The sequence below is a fragment of the Arachis ipaensis genome, chromosome B8 (assembly GCF_059453495.1).
Source record: "Arachis ipaensis isolate K30076 ecotype BB chromosome B8, ASM5945349v1, whole genome shotgun sequence".
Classification (NCBI taxonomy): Eukaryota; Viridiplantae; Streptophyta; class Magnoliopsida; order Fabales; family Fabaceae; genus Arachis; species Arachis ipaensis.
The window spans coordinates 1,585,007-1,612,607 of record NC_142443.1 but is presented as its reverse complement, the minus strand read 5'-3'; the positions used below and the strand labels follow the sequence as shown (position 1 = coordinate 1,612,607).

The window sequence follows — 27,601 nt, the reverse complement described above, 5'->3', positions numbered from 1 at the left end:
GGTAAAATATAGTTAAATTAAGAATTATTCGTCAACAAATTATAACTTAAATGATATAATCTTTTTATACTCATCTAGAAGTCGCGAGTACGAACCTCAATCCTAACTTAAAAAAAAATTAAGAGTCGTCCACATGCATAGAATTACAATGTTATAGGAGAGGGGTCCCATTCTCCCATCACAACTCCTCGTGCTATTGTATCTTCATTTCAACTTGCTCTTCACTCCTCCACTACTCTCTCTCTCTTTTTAAATCTTTTATACATACATGTTTTAATTTGATTCATTACTATCCCACCATTCTATACACTTATTACAATAATAATAGTAGTTGGTCACACACATGTAACTTCGAACGATAAATCGTATAACATGGAACCAGTTATGTGTCATTAGTTGATGGCCTTATTGATTCATCAAGCTAAGTAGTGGAATCGGAATTAGGGAGGACGTGGCTGCACAACGCAATTTAATCATAAAACATTATATTATATATAGAATATTGACAGAAATTATTTTAATATGAAAATATATTTTAGTTGAATATTGATATTTAAAATGTATTACAGTATTGTGGAAATCATTCAACATGTCCTCCACGTGTTGGTTAATATGCTGCCACGTGTCAAACATATTCTTCACGTGTTGGCCAGGATGCTGCCACAAGTCCAGCCAACACACCCCACGTGTTGACCAAATAATTCCATTTCTTAAAAAAATACCAATATTTTTTTCATATAAAAAAAATCAGCCGAATATTGATCTTATTACAAGCTGTATTTTTTTAATCACATCACAGCCGTACACGTGTCAAACTTGATCATCAATCACCGCATTTGCAGTAAATGGGGGCCACCTAATCCTTCGCCTATGCGCACGAGGACGGTGCCTCTCTTCAATTCTAATCCATCAACCCAAATCAAATCACAGCCGTCCAAACAATTCAACGCACAATGTAGGACCCGCTTGTTCCCTTTTAAGCTTTTTACCGCTCATTCTTCACCATCACCACGTCACAGTCACACGGGTCAAACATCTACGGCTTCAAGTTGAAGCAGCCAATAAAATGACAAAACGTGGGACCCACAACTGTTCCACAAAATCTCACCGGCGTGTGACTCTAACATTCCTGCTATGAAACTTGTTGCCGCAGTGCTGCTCCAGCTGTCAGTCGAGCACCTTCCACTCATGGGGTTCTGCCACGTGTCCCCCGTGGCATTGGCTGTGATGGGGTGACGGTAACTCAACGCAACCCACTTTCGCACACATTCTACACCGCTCGACACTTTGACGTCTCTGATTCGCTTGCGTGATATTTCAACGGCCATGATCTCATGATGAAACCCACGAAATGATGGGTGTTGATTGCTTTGTCCACACGCAAGCCCTGTCGTGTGGGCTCAATGGGCCACTCTTTTGGCGGCGGCTTTCCCAACATGGCCCAATATACGGCTTGGCTCAGCCACAAATACAAGCTTGGAGATTTAAGTCGGTAAAATTTCTATTAATATTAAAAAAAGGAAAAATTTTCCCCCTGAAAATGCGTTACTAGTAGATAATAGAGTATGGACTAATAGACTATAGAGTAATGAGGTTATTAGTTAGTTGTCTTTTGTGGTTGGTGTCTTTAATTAAGGTGATTAAGTTGATGGAGACATTCTAATATCACAAATACCTCTATATTAAAGGAAGATTATTTTATTTTATTTATCCCATTTGTTTATAACCATAAGAATTTATGACCTTACACTCGATTCTCCCATCTCAATATTCTTATTTGTCTCTTTATCAATATCTTAATTACATTATTGGCGTCCCTTTTTTCTTATTTTATTGTTACATTATATTATATTATTACTACTTTTTCCAGGAGCAGTTTTCATACGGTCATGTAATAATAATAAGAGCGACTAATTCCGTGGTCTACTTTGGTCATTGACCCGTTGACTAATTAAATAAAGTTACTAGTTTTTAATATACAAAAACATTACTTTTTATGAAAGTTAACACTTTTAATCGCCCCACTAATTCTGTTAAATTTTAGTTAAGTGCGATGTGTGAATGCCCAGAAAAAGGAGCTCAAGATTCAAGCCAATCCTTCTACTTGTAGTGAGTAGTGACTGCAACAGAGAGAGAGAGAGAGAGAGAGAGAGAGAGAGAGAGAGAGGTGTATCTATTCTCTTTCTATTTGAAGAGGGTGTGTGTTAGTGGTAGTCATCACACTCCATAATAATCTCCATCATCAAGGTTTTTGAGGCTTTTCAAATATCTTCTATTTTTTTTTTTTCTCTCTTGAACATTCTTTGTTTGTGTTTGTGCTGAACTTAGTTAAATCTCTCTGCTTTTGTTTGTTTGTTTGTTTGTTATGTCATGTTTTTTTTTTTTTTTTTTTTTTCAGCTGGTATAATGATCCATCCATAGAAATCCAAGGCAACAAGAGAAGCTTCCAATTCCAAGTTCATTCATCAAACCAACCACGTAACTTTCTCGTTCTGTCTCTTTGAGCTTCTATCTGTTTCTTCAAACTACTTTACTTTGTTGGAACTGCTTCTAGATTATGTTACACAACCAACCACAACAACACTTTTTATGTGTTTTTATTTTTGGGATCATGGTCTGATTGATTATCTTGTCATCTTTCCACTTTCTACTTAGTACTATAAAAAAGCTTACACCTTTGTTTTCCTGAACCTGAACTCAGATCTTAACACATCAAGGGTTGCTTGCTTCACATGCCCTCAAATTCAATCCCTTGAAAGGTTTGAACTTTGAACTTTGTTGTCAAATTGATGAAACCCCTTTTGCTTAAATACTGAAGTGCTTTTTAGTATTATAAGGAGAGAATGCAAGACCCAACAATATTTCAACCCATCAAACCCCAATTTCCTGAACAAGAACAACTTAAATGCCCACGTTGCGACTCAACAAACACCAAATTCTGCTACTACAACAACTACAATCTCTCACAGCCACGCCATTTTTGTAAGAATTGCAGAAGGTATTGGACCAAAGGAGGTGCTCTTAGGAACATCCCAGTTGGTGGTGGAAGCAGGAAGAACACAAAAAAATCATCCACCAACAACTCCTCCTCCAAACGCCTTACATCATCATCTGCACCATCATCATCATCAGTATCCCCTTCACCATCCGTTTCCACTCCAGCACAGGCTGCTTCATCCGCTCCTGAATCCGACTCGGCCCAGGCCTACGCCGCCCAGCCTACTGTGGCTGATCAAGGCCCAGGCTTAAGCTTCAGTTCCCTATTGGCAACTAGCCATTTGGGGAGCCTATTGGAGGGTCTGAATTCAAATGGATCAAGTCTTAAAATGGTGCAAATGAATGAATTCGGAGTGAATGTGAATTCGACCGGTTCTGTTGAGCCGCCTGTGAGCTCGAATTCTAGTAGAAATCCAGGGTTGGATGTTCAGAGTAATGGCAATAATGCAGAGAGCTTTCTGAGTATGCATAATGGTGATTCAAGCTGTTGGAATAATGGTAGCAATGGATGGTCTAATCTTGCAATATTTACACCAGGATCAAGCTTTCAGTAGAAGCAGCAGATTCACCAAAACTGATGAAATTGATGAACCTTCTTAGTTAACTTACTATGTTTTTTTTTTTTTTTTTTTTTTTCGGTTATATAGTTATTGCCTCAAGACTATGTATGTTTATTAGTCTTGATGTTATGGGAGATCAAAAAAGCACAGGGGCTACTAAAAATAACATCATCCTTTAGGTAAATTCTTTTTCTGATTTTGTGGTGGTAGTTCTTCAGTTTTATCAGTGGTGTTAGAAAAAGAGAAAAGGAAAGTGGATTTTTTTTTTATCAGTTATTATAGTGACTTTTACTCAGTACCCACCATTGTTGGGGGATTCTAATTTGATCTATATATATATATAAATATGCATTTTACAGTTAATTTGGTTTGTTTTCTGCATCTTGCAGATGGAAAGTTGCTTGTAGTGATCTTAGGAGGAATGTTTTTTAAGGATATTTATAGGTTACGCATGGATAGATAGACAGATAGACACATTTCTTTAAGATTATTGTTATCTTTTGTTCTACTTTAATCATATATATATGTATGTAATTACTAAAATATTAAGGGTTGAGTAGTTTAAAGTTCTGCCCCCTGCATAGGATACCTAGCTACCTGCTTTTTTCTTAATTAAAGCATGTGATTTATTCAAAATGGTGGGTGATTAAACTTATTGGTCTTAATTGGACAGAGAATTTTTGGATCAAATAGAGGGCCACTGCCATTGAATATTAACTAACCACTATGAGTTTATGACTCTCATGACACGGTCATACTAATGTATAGCTGTGTCACAGTTTTTTATTTTTTGAATATAACAAGTACTATGCATTATGCAACTTATTTTAGTTTTATATTTATCGAAAGGCATAATTATGAAGGTTACTTTTGACGAGTTTTAGATTAGTTTGTGTTTGTTCTTCTTGTATATTTGTAAAATTAAAAAAAAATTATTGTATTTTTACTGGTCTTGCATATTCTTTACTTGCATTTTTCAATTTTTATTTTTCAATTTGAATAAAAAAAAGCGATGGTTTTGTTGTCGTTTTATGCAAGTTTTAGTGTTATTTTTACTTTTTTGTCATTGTCTACAAGTGTTGGTATTCTTTTTAATTCAAAAAAAAAGTAAAAAAAAAAAAAAGGAAGGAAGAAAAAAATTGTATTTCTTGTATTTGTTATTTTTATATATTATTTTTTTAACTATAAGATTCGAAGACGATTTTTAAAAAAAAGAAAATGTTACGTATTTTAAATGTTTGTGATATGAAGAACTCAAATATTATTTAGTAGTATTAATTTATATTTTTAAGTATTAGAATATTTATTTTAATTTTATGTAGTTTGAATTTATTTATTAGTTATTAGATTGGATTTTAATTTATGTTAGGGAGTTTAGTTTTTTTTTAATCTAATAAAAGATTATAAATATCTCTTAAATTAATATAGCTATCGTTGAGTAATTAGAGGTGTGAGTAAGTCTCTCTTTTATGGTATCGAAAAATTAGGTAGAAGATTGAGTGATTTTATTCGACTTAATTCCTAAACTATGGAGTAGATAAATTAGGTTAGGTAAATCTGTTTTTTTGTTGTATAAAAAAATTAGATAAAAAAATTATTGTTTTTTTTATTTAATTTCAATATATTCTTTTTATTTTTTATTTTCTATTTTCAATTTAAATTTATTTTTTTATTTTAATACTTATCTTTTTATTTAGGGTTAACTGATTAAGTATGATTTTGGTCCATAAGGTATATGTTGAAAATTTTGTTTGTTCCAACATTTTTTGGCATACAAAATCATTCTTAAGTTTAACTTGATTTTAAAATCATCATTTGAACCAAAATACTTAAGGACCAAAATCATACGGAGGCGGAGGCAGATGTGGATCGTTGACAACTTTTTCTTTTTCTTTTCTTTTCCTTCTTTTTTCTTCCTTCTCCTTTGTAGGAGCAGAAACACTCTATTTTTCTTATTTTTTTTATTACAAATAATTTGGTCCAAAATTTTAAAATTTAAGTAAAAAAAAAAACTATTTTAAAACTTAATTTTAAACCTTAGAAACGATTTTGTATGCAAAAAAAGTTAAGAACAAAAAAAATATTCGACTTATACCTTAGAAACCAAAATCATACTTAACCTTTTTATTTATCATTAGTTTTTTTTTCTTTATCAGTTTCTCTAAAAGATAATCGGAAAATATTAGAGTTTAATATTTTTAGTAGAAACTAAAAAATACAGTTAGTTAATATTAGTTTGAATATAAGATAAATATAAAAAATATTAACAGTCTAATATTAACATATCTTTATTTAAAGATAGGTAAATGAGCGGCTAATTCATAAGAGTATCTTGATCATTCCATTAAAATTAGAAGTACAAAGTTTGTTTTTCATTTTTTATAATTAGATCGGAAGCTATTCTTTTTCATAATCAAAAGGAGGGGAATAGAGAAACATCAATTAAGAAGTGGGTAAACAAAAATATGCGATTAAAATTAATTCTTCCGTATTATTAAAGTGCTTATGTCACTTGGATCAACGAGTAAGCAAGATTTCTGTCCCAGTCCTTGATCACAGTGATAAACAATTAAACATCATTTCATTCCGTTAATCTTAATTAACTCTCTCATTAATTATTAAGTGAAAATTAAACTTAATCGCTTCCGTCCTTCACTCATTCACTGACCACTCTGCACTCATTCATTCACTCACACCTCCAAACTAAAGTTGGCTCCTTTTTGTTCCCATTCACTGCAACAATTTCCGCTCTGATCAACCTCTCTCTGAGTCTGAGGGCCAAGATCTCGCATCAATTTTCTCCACACTCTCAGCTGAAAACCAGCCACACCAAATTCCCTCGTAACGGCTACTGTTCAGGTTCGTCGCTTTCGTTCCAATTCCATACCTATTTGAACTTGCTCATGAAATTCAATTCTGGGTATTTGCAAAATCTGAGCTTGATGGATATTTTGGGGAGAGTTTCTTCACGTGCTTCGTTAATTTGACATACTGAGCGCTCCCAATTCGGGAATTAAGGTTTTTGAGTAGTGGAAACTAGCTTCTAGATGCTACTACCATGTATTTTTTGTTTAAGGTATGTACTTGAGTGGGGTCTCTGTTCTTAAGTGCTGCATTGCGAAGGAATTATTGTTTTTTATGCTGAATTTCAGCTAGTGAGCTAGTAGAGTATGCACCTTTTAGTTAGAAGAGAAGTTATACAGATATTGTTTTGTGATTGTTGCTGTTTTTAAGTTTTTATATGCATGGTCTCTGATAAAGCTGAATCAGCTAAATGAACATTGAATAGAACAATTTTGAATTTTCCCTTTTTCTGTTTGTTTGCAACTAAATATTTAATTGCATATGTAATGTATGCATCTTGCCAGAACAAAAAGAATTTTAAGAGGGATGTCATGCTGAATGTTGCTGCCCAGCAGTGGATTCGGTATGAATTCAGCGATGGACGATATTAATTTGATTCAGCAAGCTCAGAGGCATCACTTGGTTGTAAGGGAGATTGGTGAAGAGATTGATCTAGAAATTGGACCCGGAGACGATGATCCTTCATTTGGTAACACTACACTAATTGGTGGCCCACCACGGGAATCTTCCACTGAAGAGCAGGGGGAGACGAAGCAGATGGAGATGGTTTCTCCGCTCCCTGGTGATGCTCAGGATATGTCGAAGACCCAACCTGGGAAGAGGAAGAAGAAAGTTGTTAAAAGATGGAGAGAGGAATGGGCAGACACCTACAAATGGGCTTATGTTGATATGAAAGATGGTACGGCTAGGATTTTTTGCTCTGTCTGCCGGGAGTATGGCAGGAAGCATAGAAGAAACCCTTATGGGAATGAGGGCAGTCGTAATATGCAGATGAGTGCTCTAGAGGAACACAATAATAGTTTGCTTCACAAAGAGGCTCTTCGTCTTCAAATGGCCTCTAAGGAGAAAATTACCACTGACAAGCCTATTTATGTAAAAGGTTGGCCATCTCACATGCTATTATAATCACTGGCTGTACAACCATTTTTTCTTGTTTGACATTCCTTAAATTCATTTTCCTTTCGTGAATGATACAAATTTCCCACATTGCAGAGTACATTGTAATATGTCTTATGTCGTGTCTTAAGACGTCAGCGATAGACTAAAATTAGATTACTTTTTTGTTAGTTTTTTATTCTTGTTTTTTTGTAGAGAATTTAGTATTTATATTTTACCGGTGTACATAATGTATTTCAAGTTACATAACCTTTTTTTTAAGGCATTTATGTTGGTTATGTACCTTTTATTTAATCGCATAGGATTCTAAGGAATTCTCTCATTATATATATTAAAACAAAAAGCATTACTATCTTTCAGTGTTATCTGACACCTCTACAAACAATTCTATAATTGAAGCTCTTATTTCGAAAACAGCTGGATCAATTCTCGAGGCTACACTAAAAAGGGATCCCCATGAGGCTGAGTTCATTCAGGCAGTTCAGGAAGCAGTTCATGCTCTAGAGAGAGTCATAGCGAAAAATTCTCAGTGAGTTTTGTGCATATGAAGTCATAACTATATGTTTAATGGTATACTCTGCAGATGACAAATCTAATGCTTTAGTATTTATGCATCTCAGCTATATCAGGATCATGGAGCGCTTGGTGGAACCTGAACGTATGATTGTTTTCCGAGTACCGTGGGTGGATGATAGGGGTGAGACACATGTTAATCGGGGTTTTCGGGTACAATTCAACCAGTCAATGGGTCCATGTAGGGGTGGTATTCGTTTTCATCCATCAATGAATTTAAGCATTACCAAGTTTCTTGGTTTTTCACAGGTACGTTGATTGTTTTGTTATTTATGATAGTTTCTCCTACAGCTAATAGCTCAACATCCAGAACTTAGTCTATATTACTGTCAATGCAATTTTTATTATTTATTTATTTTTGTTTAGCATATACTATCTGAATACCTGGTGCACATAAAAATTGAGAGTTCAAAGCCTATAGTCTATTCACCAACCAGATAAAATTGAACTGGCAGAATGAGAGAAGTTTTGACGTAGATTTTATAAACAAGCCTTTTTTTAGCACACCCGTGTAGGCACATAAATGTGCATATATAAAATTTATATAATGAAGTACTAAATAAGCCAATATGATGGGCTTATGAAGGAAAAGTATGATGTTTGTAGAGGAAGAAGAGACGCGAGCGCGCACGCGTGGGGGTGGGGGGGGGGGTGTTTGTGCGGTGATGTATATCTAAGGCACTATTGATTGGTTTGTTATTAAAAAATGCTGAGGTTCAATTATCAAAAGAGATAAAAGTCTAGACTCTGAGCTGCTTATCTGTTGAGCCACTTTCTAAACAACATAGCTACTCCCTTCGTTGCAGACTTTAAAAAATGCATTATCGCCTTACAAATTGGGAGGAGCAGCAGGTGGAAGTGATTTTGATCCAAAAGGAAAAAGTGATAATGAGGTGACTTTCCTACCTATTCCCCTGCCCCTTCCTCTTTTTTTCCCTCAACTACTTGTATAATTTCTTAGTGTAACTTAAATAAGTTGGCAGATCATGCGATTTTGTCAAAGTTTCATGAGTGAGATGTATCGGTACTTGGGTCCTGACAAGGTAATTGAAAATATATAAGATCCTTTATACTATTTAATTTTGAAGCCTCGTCTGCATCTTATTTTGTTGTAACGGTTGCTTGCTAGGACCTTCCATCAGAGGAGATTGGCGTTGGTACTAGAGAAATGGGATATCTTTTTGGACAATATAGACGTCTAGCTGGTCATTTTCAAGTAATGTAAACATTAATCTTTGAGCTGATAGATGTTTTCCTTCATGGTCTAAAGCAAAGCTAAGTAACTTTATATGTATTTTTCATATGTATGTGCTACTTATGCAGGGAAGTTTTACAGGACCAAGGATATTTTGGTCTGGAGCCAGTCTTCGAACTGAAGCTACTGGTTATGGCCTGGTAATATTTGCTTGACTATGTATAATATGTAACTGCCCTTACCTGTTTTTCTTACATATTATCTTGAAAAGTTATTGAAATTTCTAGATGCCCTTTCTGTAAAGGTCCCAAGCTCCTGTTCACAAGTAATACTTGTGTGTCTCGAGTGCATTGTTGATTGTGCTCACAACCAATAATATAATAGCATTTTATATAAAAGTGTGTTATTGGCCGAGTATATCCATGGGATGCATCACAAGCATCCAAGTTTTTCTCCCAGTGCATGGATTTTTCTTTTTATTAGGAACTGATTATCAGCAATTCCCGTAACTTCTATTTGCCAACTCACCATTTGGCACCATGACTTATTGCCTATTATTGACTTTGAATATTATCCTAAAAGCCTTATATGGATGTATTGTTTCAAATTCTTAAATATAACAAGCTGACAACCCACTGCAGGTTTTCTTTGCACAGCTCATACTTGCCGATATGAATAAAGAACTCAAAGGATTAAGGTTGCCACTTAATTTAGATGTTTTATAAAGATTGCTGTTGTCGGCTCATGTATCATTTGTGCTACCTTCTAACGTTATTTCTAGCTATTAAGATTCTAGTGGTTCAAAGAATGAAGACTTCGAATTTAATACTCCCTTTATATTATAAACTAGAATGTTCCCAGTTGCATGTATATCAATTTCATTTACTAATTGTTTGTCTGCTATTTCAACCAATTATATACTAGTAAATTTTTCGCTAATTAGATTCGTTTTACATGTTCATGATTCTTGCATTTGGGGATACTCTTCTTTCTTCTATTTTTGTTAGATGTGTTGTGAGTGGTTCTGGAAAGATTGCAATGCACGTTTTGGAGAAACTGATTGCTTATGGTGCCCTTCCTATCACAGTCTCAGGTAATTTTGATTTGCTATGAGTTACAAATATAGGAATCCTACAGCATGATGTTATTTTGCATTTTTCATGTCAGGTTTTATCTTTCATATTCATCATGAGATTAAGATTAGAAGTACTCATCAAAATTGTTAGGATTGAGTTCCCTTATGTTACCTGATCTTTTGATGCCATATGCAATGTTCTGAAAAATCATTTTCAGATTCAAGGGGATATTTGGTTGATGAAGAAGGATTTGACTACATGAAAATAGCATTATTGAGAGACATCAAAGCTCAACAAAGAAGTTTGAGGTTTGTCTCCTGTCATTTATGTTGTATTTTCTTTAAAAAAATAAATTTCCCCAGCATAGGCATATATAATATTGGGTGCTTGCTCATAAGTCATAACATTGGCTTATGTAGAGACTATTCAAAGACCTATGCTCGGTCCAAATATTATGACGAAGCAAAACCCTGGAATGAAAGGTGTGATGTTGCATTTGCTTGTGCTTCGCAGAATGAAATTGAACAATCTGATGCCATTAATTTGGTTAATGCAGGTTGTCGTCTACTAGTCGAAGGTATTTTTTTTTATTTAAGGGTGCAATATGTCTTTGCTCTTTGGGTATATTTTCTCTCTCTCATAAATACTAATGGTGACTTCCATATATTATTTGAATGCTAGGTTCCAACATGCCCTGTACTCCTGAGGCAGCTGACTTCCTAAAGAAAGCTAGTGTTCTCATTGCTCCTGCAATGGCTGCTGGCACTGGAGGGGTACGATGTTTGCTATATTCAGAGTGCTATGTTTTGCTCATATTATTGTAGATTCTAGATTGGCATGTTGACATGTTGATGACCTTTCTCCTTGCTTACAGGTTGTGGCTGGAGAGCTTGAACTGAATCATGAATGCAGTTTGATGCACTGGTCGCCAGAGGATTTCGAATCTAAATTGCAGGTATTCTAAATATTTCCCTTTGCTGAAAATATATTACCTATACAAATCACTCATCCTTTATTTCGTTATGTCGAGAATTTATGCTAGATGAAATTTTGACAATTGTGGAAATTGTGAACTAGTTTTACTTTTTATTTCATACTTTGGTAAGCACTAGTTGCATAATGATCTATGATAACTTTCTTTTTGTGTGGATTTGATAGGAAGCAATGAAGCAGACTTATCAGAGGTCCATGAAAGCAGCAGCTGATTTTGGTTATCAAAAAGAAAATCCAGAGTAAGTGGTTTCTCCAGAAATGCCTTCCTTTTCAGAATTGATTAGCATAGAAACCTCTATGAAGATCTGTATGAATGGTTTTGTTTGTCAGGGCTTTGGTACATGGAGCAGTGATCTCATCCTTTCTGACCATTGCTCAAGCTATGACTGATCAAGGTTGTGTATAGAAGAAACAATTGAATGCCACCGCCATGAAGCTTCAGCACAGCAAGTGAAGTAACCAATTTGCAGGCTGATGAGAGAGCATGTTGTCTTGTAAAATATTTAATGTAACAATTCACAAGTTTTTCAAGATAAAAATTATTTAATTAATTGGTGTAGGCTAATTCAATCCAGCTACATGTTTGTTTTTAACTCATAACAGTAAACAAGTATTTGGGGTGTTGAAATTAGGAATAAAAAGCTGAATTAAAAGTTAAAACCACTCTACAAAACGACATCCATAATGCGTTTTATTAATTTCATTCTTGTTGATTTAAATAATTGTAAAACCACTGTATAAAATCCCTGTAGATAACGAAATACATGTGTAATTTTGTTTCGTCTCGTACTATCTATTGACAGAAAAATATACATGTCTACTATTTATTATCGTAGAAGATCTAATTGGTATTTTTTTTTCCTTCAAAATTAATTAGTTCGAGGTTAAAATCTTCGAGGATCTAATTGTCACTTTATTAGTCACCAAAAAAAATAATTGTCACTTTATTTATTAGTTTAAATTAAATAGTATTTAATTCTAAATTATAATTTAGTATATTTTAAATAATATTAAATAATTAATTATTCATTATATATAATGTAAACAAAACAAAAAATATAATTTTATTTGGGCTTAGATCGGAGTGGCCCACATGATTTTGGCCCAGATCGAGATGAGCCCGTCCAATTTTTGTGTCCAAAAAACTTGGTTTTGGAAAATAATATTGTTTTAAGTTTTTGTTTTTGAAATTATTAATTTTCTTTTTTGTTTATGTAAGTGAAAAAAAACGAGTGCGACTCTGTTTCTGCAAAGTTCACAACTTCACATCACGAACACTGCCACCATCCGTGTCCAAAAAAAAAAAGACACTGCCACCATATTTCGGTTTCGGTCGCCCCTTTCTTCCTCCTAGATCTTCCTCCCGGTGAGTCTTCCAACTTTTCTTTCTGCATGTTCTGCTTCTCTTCTTCTTCCTCCATGGTTGTATTTTTTTTTTCAGCTCCTTTTTATTCCAAGCAGACCCCTCTGATTTTTATTCTTATTTATGTTTCTTTGTTCTCAGTAGGCTTAGAAGGTGGCGCAACTAATTTCAATTATTAAAAAAAATTGGAGCTTTATAATTGGGGATTGGAAAGTTTATGACTTTGTTTTGAGGTGGGAATGGGAAGCTGCTCAGCAGGGGAGGCCAATACGAACGGAATCGATGCGTCGGAGGGTGCGTTGGTGTGGGTCCGGCGCCGGAACGGGTCGTGGTGGCCCGGCCGGATAATGGGTCTCCATGAATTATCTCAGAGTTGCTTGGTTTCTCCCAGATCAGGTACTCCAGTTAAGCTCTTGGGTCGTCAAGACGCAAGCGTGTGAGTTTCTTCTTCATCCTTCTAAGTTCTGTATTCCTCTTTTCTTTTCTATTTGTTTTCTTCACTCAATCAGCTTCCTTTTGGTACTACTCTGTTGTATTCCTCTGCCCTTGTTTGATGTTTTTTCGATTGGAAGTTTGGAATTTTGCTAGCAGGGAAGTATGTGACTGAAACCTGAACTAGATGTAGGAATGATGTAAATTTCATTGGCTGTTCAAGAAATGTTGGTTGTCTTCCTTGAATTTGTTTATTGTTCGAGTTGTGATTTTTTTTTCCTCTGATTTAGGGACTGGTATAACCTTGAGAAGTCTAAGCGGGTGAAGGCATTTCGTTGTGGAGAGTATGATGAGTGCATCGAGAAGGCGAAGGCATCTGCTGCTAATTCGAATAAGAAGGCGGTGAAGTATGCTCGCAGGGAGGATGCTATTATTCATGCTCTTGAGCTAGAAAGTGCTCGTGTTGGCAAGGAGCCGTTAGTTTTCTGCTCTAGAACTGGTAAGTTTGTCAATGAAAATGGGGTGTCAGGTGGAGATTCGCTAGTCGTGTCTCATTCTGCTGATGGCAATGAGGATATATCTGACGATGATGGCAATTCTAATTCGGCTCCAGAGTTGTCTCAATCTGGCATATCTTTTGAAGAGCCAAACCAAAATGATTCTACCAAGATGCAGTCTATGCCAGGCCGGAGACGTAGAACTCCTAATGACTCAGAAGATGATGGAATGGAAGGAGTCAAGCGAATGAGAGGTCTTGAGGACTTGGGTGTTGGTGTTGTGTCAAAGAGAAAGGTTCCCAGTACAAGTATGCCTGAGATGCTTCAGCAAGATAGTACAGCACACAATAGTTCAAACACAGGGAGCTACCTGGTAAATGGGACTATTTTTAATGGTGTTAAGGGTCAATATTCATCGTTGAAGCGAAAGAGATCACAGGTAACAAATGCTCAAGAATCATTGAAAAGGAAAAATCGACGCCGGCAGCTGACAAAAGTTTTGGAGAGTACAGCCATGGTGTCAGTTCCAGTAACTTGTGATCAGCTTCCTACTTCAAGCAGTTCTCTGATTTGTACGGTGACTGATGGCAAGAATTCAAGATTAGATTCCAATGACTTAAAGAAAAGCTCTCTACAGGCTATTAATAATTCCAATAGTAATGAGGCTGGTTGTGAGAATGGTTCTTCATTAAATATTCATGACCAAGGTTGTGAAGCTTCTGAAATCAGTGATATGGTGAAGAAGGAGGCTCCTGGCACATCTCATAAATTCATTAGGGATGTAGGGAATGAGAAACACACTGCAGGTATTTAATTTCGGTAGTCATTTCTCTATCTGCAGCGTGAAATGTTTACAAATTTCATCTTAATACTGTGTTTCCAAATGGTTCAGGGTTTTTGTTTTTTTACGATGAATTGAGTCTTTGGATTGTGTGTTAAAGAAATATTAATAATGTTTTTTCAACTGCATCAGTTGTAATTTGTAGATTTGTTGTGTTTGCCTGTGTTTAAATTTTTTTTCTCTTCCCATTTTAACTATTATAACTGCTTTGGTTATAGTTCAGTCATATTTCATATTTGCTTATACTTTTGTTTGGTATGTTCTGTGGTTTCAAATGCCTTGGACTGAATATCTGCTTGCACTGATATAGTTTCTTCTTCCAGATTTGTCACCCGCACTTGTTTCTTGTTCATCTGGAAAGCCTCAAGATGGTGTGTTGGCACAACAATCCTTTCAAGTATGTCAATCTGAAGCTCCATCACTGAGAAATGGCAGTCATAGAATAGAGAAAGGTAGTTCAAAGTGGCAGTCAAAAGGAAAGAGGAATCTAAGAAATAAAAGTAAAAATAGAAAAGGAGTTCCAAGAAAACATGTTAACATGGATAATGAAGCGAGTATCTCAGGTATGCCAAACTCTGATGGAGTCTCTCAGGGTGCTGGTCCAAAAGTTGAAGCGAGTATCTTAGGTGGTACTAGTGCTTCATGTAATTTGACCACTCAAAGATGTAAACAAGTTGCAGAAGGCGAAGTAGATGAATTTCAGGACTTGGGAAAGCATAATATGGGGGCAACAGAGATGAAAGTATTGCCTGATGGATCGCTCACACCTCAGAGATCACTTCCTCGTCGCCAATGCCGTTTTACTTTAAACTCCAAATATCAAACGGCAGATTTTCCGGGAAGGGATCATTCTTCTGATGCTTCATTATTTGATGTTAAGCTAGAAGTTAAATCCAGCTACCGGCCACAGCATGTTCCTTTGATTTCTCTTGCAAGTAAACTAAATGGCAAAGCATTCATAGGACATCCTCTGACAGTTGAGGTTTTGGACAATGGTCATTGTGATACACTGTTGAGTGGCATCCGACACGACCCAGAGGATCGTGAGGGTTATTGTATGGTCAGGCCAAACTCCACGACCAAAAGAAGACCTTCCAAGAATTTGTCCAGATTTAGAAAACCTTCCAAAACGAAGAAACCCAGTCTGTTAAATAAAAAGATTCGGAGACTGTCGTCACTTACTGGCCACCGGCAATCCGAAGGACAGCGAAAACCAATGGCGGATAAGGCCAAGGGTCCTGTCATATCATGTATTCCTCTTAAGGTAGTATTCAGTCGGATAAATGAAGCAGTGAGTAGTCAGGCACGGTCCGCGCACCATGGTTCATTACCACCATCCGACCCTTGAGTTTGGTTATTGGAAAGGAGCTGTTTCTCTGGTGGATTTTTTTCTTTTTCTTATTGAATTATGCAGACCATAATATGATGACTATATCTATATGTAGCAGGTTGCAATACCAGATATTCTACCATGCAGGTGGAATAATTTGTAGGATGTGCAAATGGTAGGGTATAGGAGCTTAATCATGTTGATTGTTGAGGCTTCTTCCCTTTGCTCTGTAAACTTTATGCGCGGACTGTATGCTTAATCCGGTTTGTTGTGTTGTTTTATATGGTAACAAAAACCAATTTATAAGAGCTGGAGTAGTTATATTCTTTACAATTTTTGTTTGCATTAAGGTATTTCTTAGTGAGCAAAATACTTGTCATACTATTGTACACTTTGCTTAACCATACATCAATAAACAATGTAATAACTAATAACAACCTCACTAACAAAAACAAGAGAGGTAGCACCAAGAACAGTTACCTACTTTACTTAGCAGTTAGCGCTGTCAAGTATTCCACCAAAATTCAAGTATGAATAAAAGTCTAACATATTGTTCAGCTCATAACACATTCTTTCTGACACAATGAATGATTAAAATCCAAAGTTGATATTGATAGATACGTTGGATTGAATCTGGTGTACAATCTTGAATCAACTCTAAGGTAGCGTTTGGAGAAGAGACAGAGAGACAGAGACTGAGAGATAGAAAATGAAATAAGTTTTAGTATTGTGTTTGGTGCAAAGTGGGAGACAGAGACTGAAATAAGAATGAAGCTCTAAAAGTTGGAATTGATTGATTGAAATGAGAGTATTTTAGATATAAAATATTATTAAAGTTTCAGTCTTTGTTCTAAAAAATTTCAGTCTTCTGTGTCTTTACTTTTTGAAAATACTAAAATACTGAAATTTTGGGATAGAGACTGAAATTTTAGTACTAGTTTCTAAACCAACAAACATGATACTAAATCACAGTCTCTCAATTTTCGTTCCAGTACCTCAAAACAAATCCTACCTAACAAATCATTGTTGGTTCATGTGTTTTTACCTGTACCTTTTTCCATCCGTTGGTCTTGCATAATTGTATGAGAAAAAATAGATACTTAGTAGAGGATTTGTTTACAATAACTTTTGTTCTTTAACATTAGTTACGCTTTCAAATTAGTAGTTTAGGTAAAATTTCAGATGTATCCCCCCTACCTTTTTTTGTTTAAAAAAGATTGTCACTCACATACAAATTGCAAGAATACATAGCGTACAAAGGCACGCTTTATATTTTTTCAAAAAAAAAAAAAATGCGAGACCCACAAAATAGATCATTTTCCCTCTCTCTTTGTACATCTCTACATGCTTTCAATATGTATCAGAGTTTTCCCCTTTTTTAAGTGTGTGATTTCTCTCATCTACTGATGTTTACTTGTCAAGTACTGAATCATACACTGCTCTTCTATTATATATAAAAATAATGCTATATTAGCTGAGTTATAACGATGATGGATCTAGTATTACGTATTGGTGACCTCATATTAGGTTCTCAAAAAGTGATAATAACGATATTCGTTGTTCATGCAGTTAAAATAAGAAACGGTAGAAGAAGGAAAAAAAATTTCGTATATATTATAAATACTTTCCAGTTGCTTTGTTATTCATGTTATTTTCTTACTGATACTTAAATTAATAATATTTTATTTTAATAATAGTATTTAGGATTTTATATTTATTAAATATATATTTCTCAAAATATAATTATTATTTTTTTACAGTGAAAATAACATTATTACTCTATGTTACATGGAAGTGTATATTAGTTTTTTTTGGAGTTTGGAGGGTGGCAAGGACTAATCCGTCGCAAATCTGAGTTTCATTTAAGGATCTGTCGCTGGTCAATAGCGGAATTCAAACTCCCGATACTTGTTTAAGTGGACGAGTGAGCTGTCCACTCCACCGACCCAAGTTGATTTAATAAATAATGTTTTTTTCTGATACAACAACATTATTATTTTTGGGTTATGAAATTTTTTTTTGTTTAAAGGGTCATTAATTTTTTTTTTTTTTTTGGTAGCTAAAGGGTCATTAATTATTATTACATTTTTGCTTATAAAAATAAACTTTTGTTTTTGGTCACGGAAAGAAAAAGGAAACTTCAACAACTCTTTCTTGTTTGGAAACGGAATATAATGGGCCAATGAATCCTAACCCGTTAGTAAGCCCAATTAAGACCCGGTCCATTTCCGAAAGCGATTAGGGTTTGGCATATTTTTAGTACTATAAAATCTGAATGGAAGAAAACCCTCACATTCTCTTCACTCTCCCTCAAACGCAGAAGTTCGAGCAGGTTTTTCATTTTCCCTTGTGATTCTGGTCATTGCTGTTTCTGATTTCAGCTTCGGATCTCACATTTTCCCGTTTCAGGTGAGTTACTAGAAGGAGAAGAAGATGACCACCGTACCGGGACAGCTGGTTTGGGAGATCGTGAAGAAGAACAACTGTTTCTTGGTTAAGGAGTTTGGAAGGGGCACTCAGAGCGTTGAGTTCAGCAGAGAAGCCAACAATCTCTACAATCTCAACTCCTTCAAGTACTCTGGTACTAGATTTTATCCTCCTCATTCGTCGATTTTAATTTGTGAATCTGTTAAATGTATAATAAATCTTACGAGAAATGTAGTGTTGAGATAGAATTTCTGGTTAGGATTTTGGTAAATGTGATCTAGGTTTTTATATATGAAATGTTTAGTGTTTAGTTTTGTAATGTGCATCCATTGGATCTTAGATGTTGTATGAAGCTCAAGTGTTTGAAATGTATGGTATATAGGTTTGGCAAACAAGAAAACTGTTACTATTCAGCCAGCTGGAAAAGATCAGGCTGTGTTGCTTGCTACAACAAAGACAAAGAAGCAAAACAAGCCGGCTGCATTGCTTCATAAATCTATCATGAAGAAGGAGTTTCCTAGAATGGCAAAAGCAGTGAAAAAACAGGTAGGAAAAAATTTCTTAGGGTGTTCTATATAAGGTCTGCTTTCATGTTGATTGTGTGGTATTACTCGTGAGAATTTCATAGTTCATAGTATCCAAAAAAAAATTATTAGGTTATGTTTTGTGCCTACATGAACATGAGTCGGTTTCCATCGGCAGTGATGAGGCTCTAACATGTAAGAAGAATACCTAATTGGTTTCTTCAGTGAGATATACTTGTTACGCTTGGCTTCTGAGCTTTTTTCCATTTTAAAGGTCTTATATGAGCACAATTCTATTCATGTCATGCTGATTTATCTTTTATAAAATGTGTTGCTGGTATCCTCTGTGTCCTTTTGTTGTTCTACACTTCTACTGCAAATTATTGTTTTTGTTAGCTCCATTGAATATCTTTTGTTTTTTGCAGTAATCTGTTTTATCCATGTTTGTGATCTCTGGTGCAGGTTGCAGCTAACTACTACAGGCCTGATCTCACCAAGGCAGCTCTTGCAAGGTTGAGTGCTGTGAATAGGAGCCTCAGGGTTGCAAAGTCTGGTGTCAAGAAGAGAAACAGACAGGCTGTTAAGGTCCATGGCAGGAAGTGAATTGAGAGTGTTTAAATCTCACTTCGTTTTTTATCTTCCACCATTTGTAGTTTTTGTTCTAGATTTTTTGAGTCTGGATGTTTGGAGTTTTGTTTCAAAGGCAATTGTGTTTTTCAATATGAGACCGGAGCTACCATGTTATAGCTATCAATTGGGATAATTCTTGTGTCGTGATACAAGTTCTTTATGGATTTTAGTTGTGTTCACAAACATTTAAAACGGAAACTCTGAAGCTGAACCTCTTTAAATGCAGAATATTTTTTATTTTTAAAATAGAACTTTTGTAAATCTTCAGAAACTGAGTTACGAAAAAACAACATATGATATAATATGAATCATTGTTTCGTTGTGTCATTAGCAAGGCATAAAAGAGCTTAGAATTGAACAATATTTCGGAATGATACCACATTCGTGATATGACTTTTCTTTCCAAGGATTTTGCGTTTTGCTTGTTTATGGCCCTCGGTAAACGATTATTAGAGTAAAAGAAAGGCTAATTTTTTTTTATATTGATTAAATATATGTGTAATACATTGTTATTGGAAGATTAGGTGTTTTTTTTTTATATGGTGTTTTATTCAAATCGGACAGTCCAATTTGTTTGAAGAAAAAAAAAAACTGTAAATCGGAGGATCCGATTTGTTGGAAGAAATAAAAATCGGACGGTCTGATTTCAACATTAAAATTTTTTTTATTTTCGTCCGATTTGTGATTGTTTGTTTAAAAAAGAAAATCATACAAACAAATGCCTCCGATTTATATATCCGATACCAATGTAAAACACACTTCTCCTCACAGTTTCTTGTTATACACCTCTCTCTCTCATGAAAAATAATCTTCTTTTGTATATGGAGGATGTAAGGATCGGTGATCGATAAAAAAAAACTCGGCTTGACTCATTTGTTACCGAGTCATTCCCGAAGTTTGTGCCTCATTAACAGAGATGATTACAAAGTTCAAGATAACTTATGCGTTGGCTTGATCTAGCTATGGGCTAAGCTTTTTAGATTATCACGATTTACACATTTGTAATTTGTAGATCAGTCACATTATTAGCATCCTTGTGTCTAACAAATTTCTTGTGCTTCAACCCGAAAGTAATCAAGTTGGGTTCCATGTGATGTGAGACAGAAGCTAGTGAACTGAAGGTCATATTATAAAGAAAGAAAAAATAGAGAATGTAATGGGAAGTGATCTGTTATCTATAGTTCGACCCAAATTTACCTATTAATCCTATAATTTGGCCTAAAATTTATCTATAAATTGGAATATCTTATAATTTTTTTTATTTGAGTGTTAGAGTCTTTTTACAGATTCCAATGGTGTTTTTCGATGAGTGAAGTATAGCTCGATCTGTGTTCTTAGTCTCACATCGTTGAAGGATCAGAGTTTTATCATACTTATATTTTTGCAAGCCACCGATAACGTTTAATTGGATCACGTGGTGTTGTGATTGGGCCATTGCAATGCGCTAGGCCCAGGAAAGTCCCCGGGCCACTATCTGCAGAGATGCAGGCTCGGTAACGAGTAATCTTTGCGCTGGCAAGTTGGCTGAGACACGTGTGGAGCCTTCAATTTGCCGCCAAAGCACCTGGCCGACTTTACAGTGATTCACAAAGGTCACAAAAGTGCTACGACCAACAGAACGGGGCTTACATCCATGTGATCCGCCCTTTTTGCACTTTCCAATAAATAAATGGGCCGTGAGTCTAAAAAAAATGTAAAAAAACGGAAGTTTCGAAGAGGAAGCCCAAATCGTGTGCTAAAAACGCTAAACACTTTCCCTGTTTCCCACAATACAACTTCCCATCCAAATTCATATTCTCTATCTCCTTTTCTTTTTTCTCTCTGTTGTTTCAAAATTTTCAAATGTTGTCTCTGGAAAAGCCCTAGGTATCCCTTTTTGGAACCGTTGAATCGAATCGATCATCATGGGGAACACGGAGAAGCTGATGAACCAGATCATGGAACTCAAATTCACCTCGAAATCGCTACAGCGCCAGGCACGAAAGTGCGAGAAGGAAGAGAAATCGGAGAAGCTCAAGGTCAAGAAGGCCATCGAGAAAGGGAACATGGACGGCGCTCGAATCTACGCGGAGAACGCCATTCGCAAGCGCACCGAACAGATGAACTACCTCCGCCTTGCATCGCGCCTAGACGCCGTCGTCGCTCGCCTCGACACGCAGGCCAAGATGTCCACCATAAGCAAATCCATGGGGAACATCGTCAAGTCTCTCGAGTCATCGCTCAACACCGGAAACCTCCAGAAGATGTCGGAGACAATGGATCAGTTCGAGAAGCAGTTCGTCAACATGGAGGTCCAGGCTGAGTTCATGGAAAGCTCCATGGCTGGATCCACGTCGCTTTCCACGCCGGAGGGTGAGGTCAACAGTCTCATGCAACAGGTCGCCGACGATTACGGCCTTCAGGTCTCCGTCGGACTCCCTCAGCCGGCAGCGCACGCCGTGCCGGCCAAGGAGACCGAGAAGGTCGACGAGGACGACCTCTCCAGGCGCCTCGCCGAGCTCAAGGCTAGAGGTTAACTTATAATTTTTTCAAGAACGGTTGAGAGAATCGTTTTGTGAATGCAGTGTTACATACGCTACATTGTTAATTATCGTTACTATTACTAAAACTAAATGATGTTGATGATCATGATTGCTGATACTGAACCTTGTTGAGAATGAATGAGAGGAGTGGTTTGTGTATATTTCACTGAATTTGATTCCTAAGATCTATTGCTGTTTTATTATGCTGACTTAGCTTTTATGTTCAAAATTTCTTTGTTTATTTGTTTGATTGATAATCTTTTCAGAGATCAAATTGATTCATGCATGATCGTTTAGTTCATAGTTGCATTTGTGCCTCCTTCAATTCCATATGGTCCAAAGCTTCTGTAATTGCTCTCAAATGTCAATTATCTACAATACCCACTCAACTTGACCAATAACTCATTTTGGTCATTGTAGCTTAAACTGTGAGACAAAACCATATGCTTTCTTAGAAGTTAATTTTACAATATCAGAGCGAGATAGAATGATGAAAATGGCTATGAAAAACACGAAAAGGCCCAGAGGTAAAACCTTAAGATCGCCCCATATAAAAAACCATCCCATTTCGTCCAACATGTCACACTCTTTAAGATAATGAATAATGGTTTTATTTGTCTCCTATTCTGACTTTCTGAGCTATTAACTAGCGCACGTAGAATTAAGCTACAGTTCATTCCATTCCAGCTTAACATGCTATTTTCCACATGGAATGATTGCATTTTCTGCTAGGAATCGGATATATATTATTTAACTAGGCACTTCTATGTCTATGGTTAGTGCGCATCAGCTTTTTGAAAATGAAGCGTAGATCTTTCTACATTTACGAATAATTTGGCATCCAAATTCTGTCAAACTAAAGCAGTAAGCAACTCAAGTGGCTTATATTCTGCCAACAAAACCAGAATACAATACGATAACTTTTAAGTTTTAACCTACCGTTTATTCAAGACATTTATATTCACTCGTGTTTCTAAGTGGATATAGATGGTGTTAATTTCTTTACTAATCAATTACATTGGAAAAACAAAATTACTTAGAAGAACAAAAATCGTATACAAAACACACTTTTATTTTTTTATGTCTTGTTAGCTAACATCACAATATCCTCGTTTCACACAGACTATTTTTTATTCTCAAACCAGAAGATATTCCATACATAAACTAAGTAAAGAAAAACGAAAGTTTAAGATCACAATTCACAAACATAACTGCATAAGATATCCACACTCTGAGTACTAAATTCCTATGTTCTACTGGTTCTCCTTCAGAGACGTAGATCTTGGAGCAGTGCTTGTAAGCCTGTACAAGCCTCTCTGAACCTTGTTCATCAGTGACTTTGACGACGGAGCACTTGCCAACGTGAATGTAAGCGAATCCAAATACCAATCGCTTCGCCCCTTAAACCCCACAACTTGCCCTCCATCTACTGAGAAGGTGAATGGGGTGCCTTCTTCAACTCCGTATGGTCCAAACGTTCTGCGGTTGCTCTTGAATGTCAAGGACCGAATAACTGGGGTGCCACCACGCACAACCGGACAGTAGTGACCACTAACACTGATCAAGTACTCATCTGGATATTGCAGCTTAATCTGGGAGACATCAAACCAAACATGGCATAAGTCAATCCAAGACTTAGTTACATGAATCAGATGGCGCTTAGTCTTGTATATTTGTTTTGAACTTACCTCAGCTGTTCTTTTGCCTCCAACTCCTCCATGTTTTTCAGCAGTGAAAGGCTTTCCATTCTTATCATAAACCACACGGATCGAGTCTATACAGCGATCATAAACTAATGTGATTTCTCTCACTCCTGTGAAGTTCCCATCATCCCAGCTTTTCCCTCCATTTCCTCCCCATGATCCCACTGTTATGCTTTTCTTCTTCTTACCTGTTCCTTCCTACAACATTTTTTAGACTATATGGTGAAAACAGATGAAACTTGACTGAAAAGAAGCATAACAATGCAAGCAGTGCTGAAACTTTTAACAATAGCATAAATGAACAGCATGACCATTGTTATTCAGACCAAAACTTCTTTGCCTTGCCAATTGCTATAGATATGTTCTTACAAGATGTTCCTATTTAACTTTGGCAATATAAAACTGGACTAGTCCCTTTGCATAAGTAGTTCTACTGAACAAACATTGAAGAGCAAGAAGATACACAAATTAGATTGTAAGAAACAACAGGGAGTTGTTCATACTTACCATAAGGGCAATTAGATTGCGAGATGGTGTATAACTGAGATCAAAAGAAGTTATGTTATCACAGCACAACTATTAACAGTGATGGGAACTGATGTTTAATATAGGCAATCAAAGTTGGTGCATTTTATGCAGAATCTGATTCTAAGAGAATATCGCTTTTGAATTATGATAAAGCAGTGTCCCCATTCCCTAGGATACTCCATTGACAAACCAAATGGAATACATAACATCTGGCAATATTTGTCTAAGTATCCTGTGTGGAGGACGGTAGGAATCATGCTCAATATAGAAAATCTTCCTCAACAAAATTACCAGCAACTTCATGACATAAATTTTAAAAAGGAGACGCTAAGAGAAGAATAGTGCCAATCGAATAAATTCCAAATAGCAGTGTTTAAACAATTTTCTGTCAGCCATTTACAAATTTTGTAGGGTTTCCGCTGTCTCCACATGCTGTAATCGAAAACTCCAGAACAATCTAAGATTAATCATCTGGCACGACCTTGATGCATACAATGACTTACACCAGTTACACCAGGTGGAGCTATGAGGAGCACATTTGTCGTCCCCAACTTCAAACTCCTCACCATTCAGGTTTTTAATCTTGACATCTTTCAAGAAGTGCCGCCAGCATTTATTGCTCGGAGTGCTATAGTTGCAGCAGATTGGATCCTGGCCTCTGAACCTTATCATTGTATACACTAACTGCAATGATGTCACATTGGAAATAATAGCAAAGTAAGACTTTGACAGAAATAAATAATGCCTTGCATAATCACTGAACACGTATTGAAAATCCAAAAAAGAAGCAAATACCTTGAGGAAGTCACTGCCACGGGGTGATATAATAGTCACCAAGACAGGATGTGTCCGCAACGAACTATATACTATGTCTTCAAGACGTGCTGAAGGAGATTTGAAAATTTTAATGCTGAGGTCTGGCAATGGAGGAAGGCTGATGTTGGTCAAATCCTCATGTATAGCAATATTCTGGATTTAGCAACCAAGTGAGTAAAAGTATATGAAAAAAATAAGATAAGGAAATGGCATAGGATCAAAGCAGCAAAGTAAATATGAGATGAAATTTGAAGAAAAATACCTTACTGGATTGGAGAACCAATTTAAATCCTTTACTATCGAACTTGTGAATAAACGCTCTCGCTAAAAACCAGAATCTGTCACCATGTACAATATCTTGGTCTCGAGATTCTAGAGAAAGTTTGGCATCTCTGAGGCAGAAAGGATCAATACGAACGTAAGGCATTGTTTCACCTTTGTACTCAAAGGACAGAAGATTAGGGGTGTCTATTAGAACAAAACTCAACTTGCTGCTTCCTTTCAAAACAATTCTCCGGAGCTGCGGGTTAGAAATTGTAACATGTTTCATCTTATCGGGTAAACTCAGATCCAAATTTTCAAGCAAAGGAAACTTGGAGATTTCATTTTTACAAAACTCACGAGTCACTTGAGGGTGATCTAATGACAACCTTCTCAGAGAATTACAGCCCTCTAAATTAACTTTACAAGATGTTGATTTCTTGCCACGATACCAAAATGTGTCTAGATTAGGAGCACTGAGATCAACCGTATTCAGTTGCTTGCAGTGGTGGACGTCAACCCTATTGAGTCGAAGAAGATTCGAAACCTGTAAATTTTTCAAACCTGAGCACTCTATGAATCTTAAATCCTCAATTGAGTGACAGCCAGAGATAAAATTTTGAACGTTGTGCTCAGCTAAGTCAATTTTTTGCAGACAAAGCCTACGAAGTTGTGGAAGCATTATGTTATCGCAAGCATCCAGTTTACAACCACTCAACTTTATCCCAGTCAATGTTCTGGACACAAAGAATGTTTCTGGCAATGAATAGCGCCTGCTGTTTTTTATGCCAAAATGGAGATCCAGTTCTTTGATACACATTCCGCTGGCAATACTTAACCAATGGTCTACCTGTGGGGCAGCTTTTAAGTTAAAGGATGTCATATGCAGCACCAATTTCTGAATGTCTGGATTTTCCTCAATGCGAGTTTGTAGACTGTTAGATACATAATCTTTAAATCTCTTTTTCTTGTTATAACTATTTCCATGTCGAATTCCTGCAATGAACTTTCTTTCATCAAAAACCAAAACAGCGTAAGAATGCCACAGTGCTCTCCATCTCTTGGACAGTACACTGGTTCGAACTGCATCGTCCACATTACGAAGCTGGGCAAAGATGTGATGGATGACATGATCGGGCAGTTGCGAGATACGATCTATGGATTGAATACTCTGGTCCATTTGGTTCAAATCTTTTTCACCTGGAATTTCATTATGTCTAGAACCCTCTTCAACTAAGTTAAAACTATCCTCTTGCTTCAGTTTCCTTTTCCTCCCCAAGCACGTCTGCATTTGCACTCCTCCGGAAACCATTTCAATGTTCAGATATCTGGAGTAAAAACAGCCATAATTAGTAAAAGAATACCATAATAATAGTCTGAAAGATTTGTATTTAACACACCAAAGATTCAAAGAAGTGCACAAAAAGGGCCACGTTGAGGCTCATTCTATCCTCCTATCTATAGAATTGATTAATATTAATCCAACAATCATAACAATACGACAGAGAATCCGAAAAACAGAGTCCTGGCTATAATAAATTTAGCTACAGTCCTACGCTACTTGAAACACAAACTATTTACCAATTCCCTACCTTACAAATTATGAATATCAACAACGGAAAAAAAGTCGAGAACTTCAATAATTAGCATTAACAACTCTCTGCAATGCACCACAGCCACCCCTCCTATCTCCAACAAAAGAAGCAGCAAGAAAGAAAGAAAGAAAAACACTTTTTCAGCATGATTTTTGACCGAGCTAAGTTCATGAATTGCGGAGTTAAAGAATCAAACTAAAACTAATCAATCAAGCGTAGATGACTTGAAATTGACGACATTGTTGACGAATATGATAACATACCGTGGATGAATAAGCTCGATGGTGGTTAAGAAAGCGAAGCATGCAGCATGCAAGTGAAGAACACCAAGAAATCAGTGCTCGCGTGAACGCACGCAAGGATTTGGCGGGAGAGGAAAGAAAGCTCCGAACTTGACGTAACTTTCTCCACAAGCACAAGCTGAAGAGAGAGCAAGGGTTTCAGAGAGAGAGAGAGAAAGAGAGAGAAGAGAGAGGGAGAGTGACATGGACAAAAGGGGTTTGCTTTATATAGAAATTAGAAATAGAAGGATGAAAAAACCGTGGGCTACTGTTGTATTGGGCCACAAAATTGGAAAGTCAAAACAAAAATTAATTCGATTTCTAAAAATAGAAAAGTTTTAATGTTTTCTTGTTTCAATTAAAAATTTTCCACTTTTAATTTTCTTAATTTGTTACCAAAATCCATACTAAATATTTTAAAAACATATAGTATCAATTTAATAACATTATTCGCAATTTCATATATCAAACACTCT

At 36.1% G+C, this 27,601-nt stretch overlaps 5 protein-coding genes, 2 non-coding genes and 1 pseudogene across 12 annotated transcripts; 7 read left to right on the top strand and 1 right to left on the bottom strand.

Moving 5' to 3' along the window:
• Nucleotides 1–2,103: 2,103 nt before the first annotated feature.
• On the top strand, nucleotides 2,104–3,879 carry DOF2 (DOF zinc finger protein 2). 2 transcript variants are annotated; one of them, XM_088497578.1, is made up of 4 exons: nucleotides 2,104–2,247; nucleotides 2,399–2,478; nucleotides 2,702–2,759; nucleotides 2,838–3,879. In XM_088497578.1, the coding sequence occupies exon 4, from the start codon at nucleotides 2,844–2,846 to the stop codon at nucleotides 3,549–3,551; it is 708 nt and encodes a 235-aa protein (XP_088353704.1). In that variant the 5' UTR covers nucleotides 2,104–2,247; nucleotides 2,399–2,478; nucleotides 2,702–2,759; nucleotides 2,838–2,843; the 3' UTR covers nucleotides 3,552–3,879. The 2 variants fall into 2 exon arrangements, with proteins under 2 accessions (XP_088353704.1, XP_088353703.1); XM_088497577.1 differs by having other exon boundaries at nucleotides 2,829–3,879.
• Nucleotides 3,880–6,102: 2,223 nt separating this feature from the next.
• Nucleotides 6,103–12,158, top strand: LOC107613330 (uncharacterized). Of its 2 annotated transcripts, none has more exons than XM_016315281.3 (16): nucleotides 6,103–6,416; nucleotides 6,926–7,521; nucleotides 7,956–8,067; nucleotides 8,159–8,360; nucleotides 8,918–9,004; nucleotides 9,095–9,154; nucleotides 9,241–9,327; nucleotides 9,435–9,506; nucleotides 9,948–10,003; nucleotides 10,314–10,399; nucleotides 10,600–10,690; nucleotides 10,802–10,959; nucleotides 11,064–11,155; nucleotides 11,257–11,337; nucleotides 11,541–11,614; nucleotides 11,706–12,158. In XM_016315281.3, the coding sequence occupies exons 2-16, from the start codon at nucleotides 6,960–6,962 to the stop codon at nucleotides 11,779–11,781; spliced, it is 1,896 nt and encodes a 631-aa protein (XP_016170767.1). In that variant the 5' UTR covers nucleotides 6,103–6,416; nucleotides 6,926–6,959; the 3' UTR covers nucleotides 11,782–12,158. The 2 variants fall into 2 exon arrangements, with proteins under 2 accessions (XP_016170767.1, XP_016170766.1); XM_016315280.3 differs by having other exon boundaries at nucleotides 6,159–6,416; nucleotides 7,938–8,067.
• A 420-nt stretch (nucleotides 12,159–12,578) lies between these two features.
• LOC107613327 (Tudor/PWWP/MBT superfamily protein) lies at nucleotides 12,579–16,171 on the top strand. 2 transcript variants are annotated; one of them, XM_016315275.3, is made up of 4 exons: nucleotides 12,579–12,741; nucleotides 12,880–13,174; nucleotides 13,461–14,473; nucleotides 14,832–16,171. In XM_016315275.3, exons 2-4 carry the CDS (start codon nucleotides 12,978–12,980, stop codon nucleotides 15,854–15,856), a joined length of 2,235 nt encoding a protein of 744 aa, XP_016170761.1. In that variant the 5' UTR covers nucleotides 12,579–12,741; nucleotides 12,880–12,977; the 3' UTR covers nucleotides 15,857–16,171. The 2 variants fall into 2 exon arrangements, with proteins under 2 accessions (XP_016170761.1, XP_016170762.1); XM_016315276.3 differs by having other exon boundaries at nucleotides 12,588–12,741; nucleotides 12,883–13,174.
• A 1,920-nt stretch (nucleotides 16,172–18,091) lies between these two features.
• Nucleotides 18,092–19,611, top strand: LOC107613993 (large ribosomal subunit protein eL28z). The gene is made up of 4 exons (XM_016316203.3): nucleotides 18,092–18,170; nucleotides 18,248–18,419; nucleotides 18,648–18,811; nucleotides 19,252–19,611. The coding sequence occupies exons 2-4, from the start codon at nucleotides 18,272–18,274 to the stop codon at nucleotides 19,390–19,392; spliced, it is 453 nt and encodes a 150-aa protein (XP_016171689.1). The 5' UTR covers nucleotides 18,092–18,170; nucleotides 18,248–18,271; the 3' UTR covers nucleotides 19,393–19,611.
• On the top strand, nucleotides 18,961–19,049 carry LOC148546975 (small nucleolar RNA R24). Its single transcript, XR_015897467.1, has one exon. It is a non-coding gene; the product is annotated as a small nucleolar RNA R24 (small nucleolar RNA).
• A 1,215-nt stretch (nucleotides 19,612–20,826) lies between the features above and the next one.
• Nucleotides 20,827–21,060, top strand: LOC148546974 (RNase MRP). The gene has a single exon (XR_015897372.1).
• Nucleotides 21,061–21,190: 130 nt separating this feature from the next.
• On the top strand, nucleotides 21,191–22,055 carry LOC107614155 (ESCRT-related protein CHMP1B pseudogene; annotated as a pseudogene). The gene has a single exon (XR_015896692.1). The product of XR_015896692.1 is annotated as an ESCRT-related protein CHMP1B pseudogene (transcript).
• A 940-nt stretch (nucleotides 22,056–22,995) lies between these two features.
• Nucleotides 22,996–27,326, bottom strand: LOC107613961 (F-box/FBD/LRR-repeat protein At1g13570). 2 transcript variants are annotated; one of them, XM_088497268.1, is made up of 5 exons: nucleotides 27,108–27,244; nucleotides 25,251–26,577; nucleotides 24,968–25,141; nucleotides 23,630–23,842; nucleotides 22,996–23,533 (listed from the first exon to the last, which is right to left on the bottom strand). In XM_088497268.1, the coding sequence occupies exons 2-5, from the start codon at nucleotides 26,559–26,561 to the stop codon at nucleotides 23,195–23,197; spliced, it is 2,037 nt and encodes a 678-aa protein (XP_088353394.1). In that variant the 5' UTR covers nucleotides 26,562–26,577; nucleotides 27,108–27,244; the 3' UTR covers nucleotides 22,996–23,194. The 2 variants fall into 2 exon arrangements, with proteins under 2 accessions (XP_088353394.1, XP_016171649.1); XM_016316163.3 differs by lacking the exons at nucleotides 22,996–23,533; nucleotides 23,630–23,842 and adding an exon at nucleotides 24,512–24,856 and having other exon boundaries at nucleotides 27,108–27,326.
• Nucleotides 27,327–27,601: the final 275 nt, after the last annotated feature.

Coding starts and splice junctions, on each gene's coding strand:
- LOC107613327 (XM_016315275.3), top strand. CDS start 12,978: ATGGGAAGCTGCTCAGCAGGGGAGGCCAATACGAACGGAATCGATGCG. Junction 13,175..13,460: donor GGTCGTCAAGACGCAAGCGT/GTGAGTTTCTTC, acceptor CCTCTGATTTAG/GGACTGGTATAACCTTGAGA. Junction 14,474..14,831: donor GAATGAGAAACACACTGCAG/GTATTTAATTTC, acceptor TTCTTCTTCCAG/ATTTGTCACCCGCACTTGTT.
- LOC107613330 (XM_016315280.3), top strand. CDS start 6,960: ATGTTGCTGCCCAGCAGTGGATTCGGTATGAATTCAGCGATGGACGAT. Junction 8,068..8,158: donor GTCATAGCGAAAAATTCTCA/GTGAGTTTTGTG, acceptor TATGCATCTCAG/CTATATCAGGATCATGGAGC. Junction 11,615..11,705: donor TATCAAAAAGAAAATCCAGA/GTAAGTGGTTTC, acceptor TTTGTTTGTCAG/GGCTTTGGTACATGGAGCAG.
- LOC107613961 (XM_088497268.1), bottom strand. CDS start 26,561: ATGGTTTCCGGAGGAGTGCAAATGCAGACGTGCTTGGGGAGGAAAAGG. Junction 25,142..25,250: donor TGGTTCTCCAATCCAGTAAG/GTATTTTTCTTC, acceptor TGCTAAATCCAG/AATATTGCTATACATGAGGA. Junction 23,843..24,967: donor GTGGCAGTGACTTCCTCAAG/GTATTTGCTTCT, acceptor AAAATGTTGTAG/GAAGGAACAGGTAAGAAGAA.
- DOF2 (XM_088497578.1), top strand. CDS start 2,844: ATGCAAGACCCAACAATATTTCAACCCATCAAACCCCAATTTCCTGAA.
- LOC107613993 (XM_016316203.3), top strand. CDS start 18,272: ATGACCACCGTACCGGGACAGCTGGTTTGGGAGATCGTGAAGAAGAAC. Junction 18,420..18,647: donor CAACTCCTTCAAGTACTCTG/GTACTAGATTTT, acceptor TATGGTATATAG/GTTTGGCAAACAAGAAAACT. Junction 18,812..19,251: donor CAAAAGCAGTGAAAAAACAG/GTAGGAAAAAAT, acceptor TCTCTGGTGCAG/GTTGCAGCTAACTACTACAG.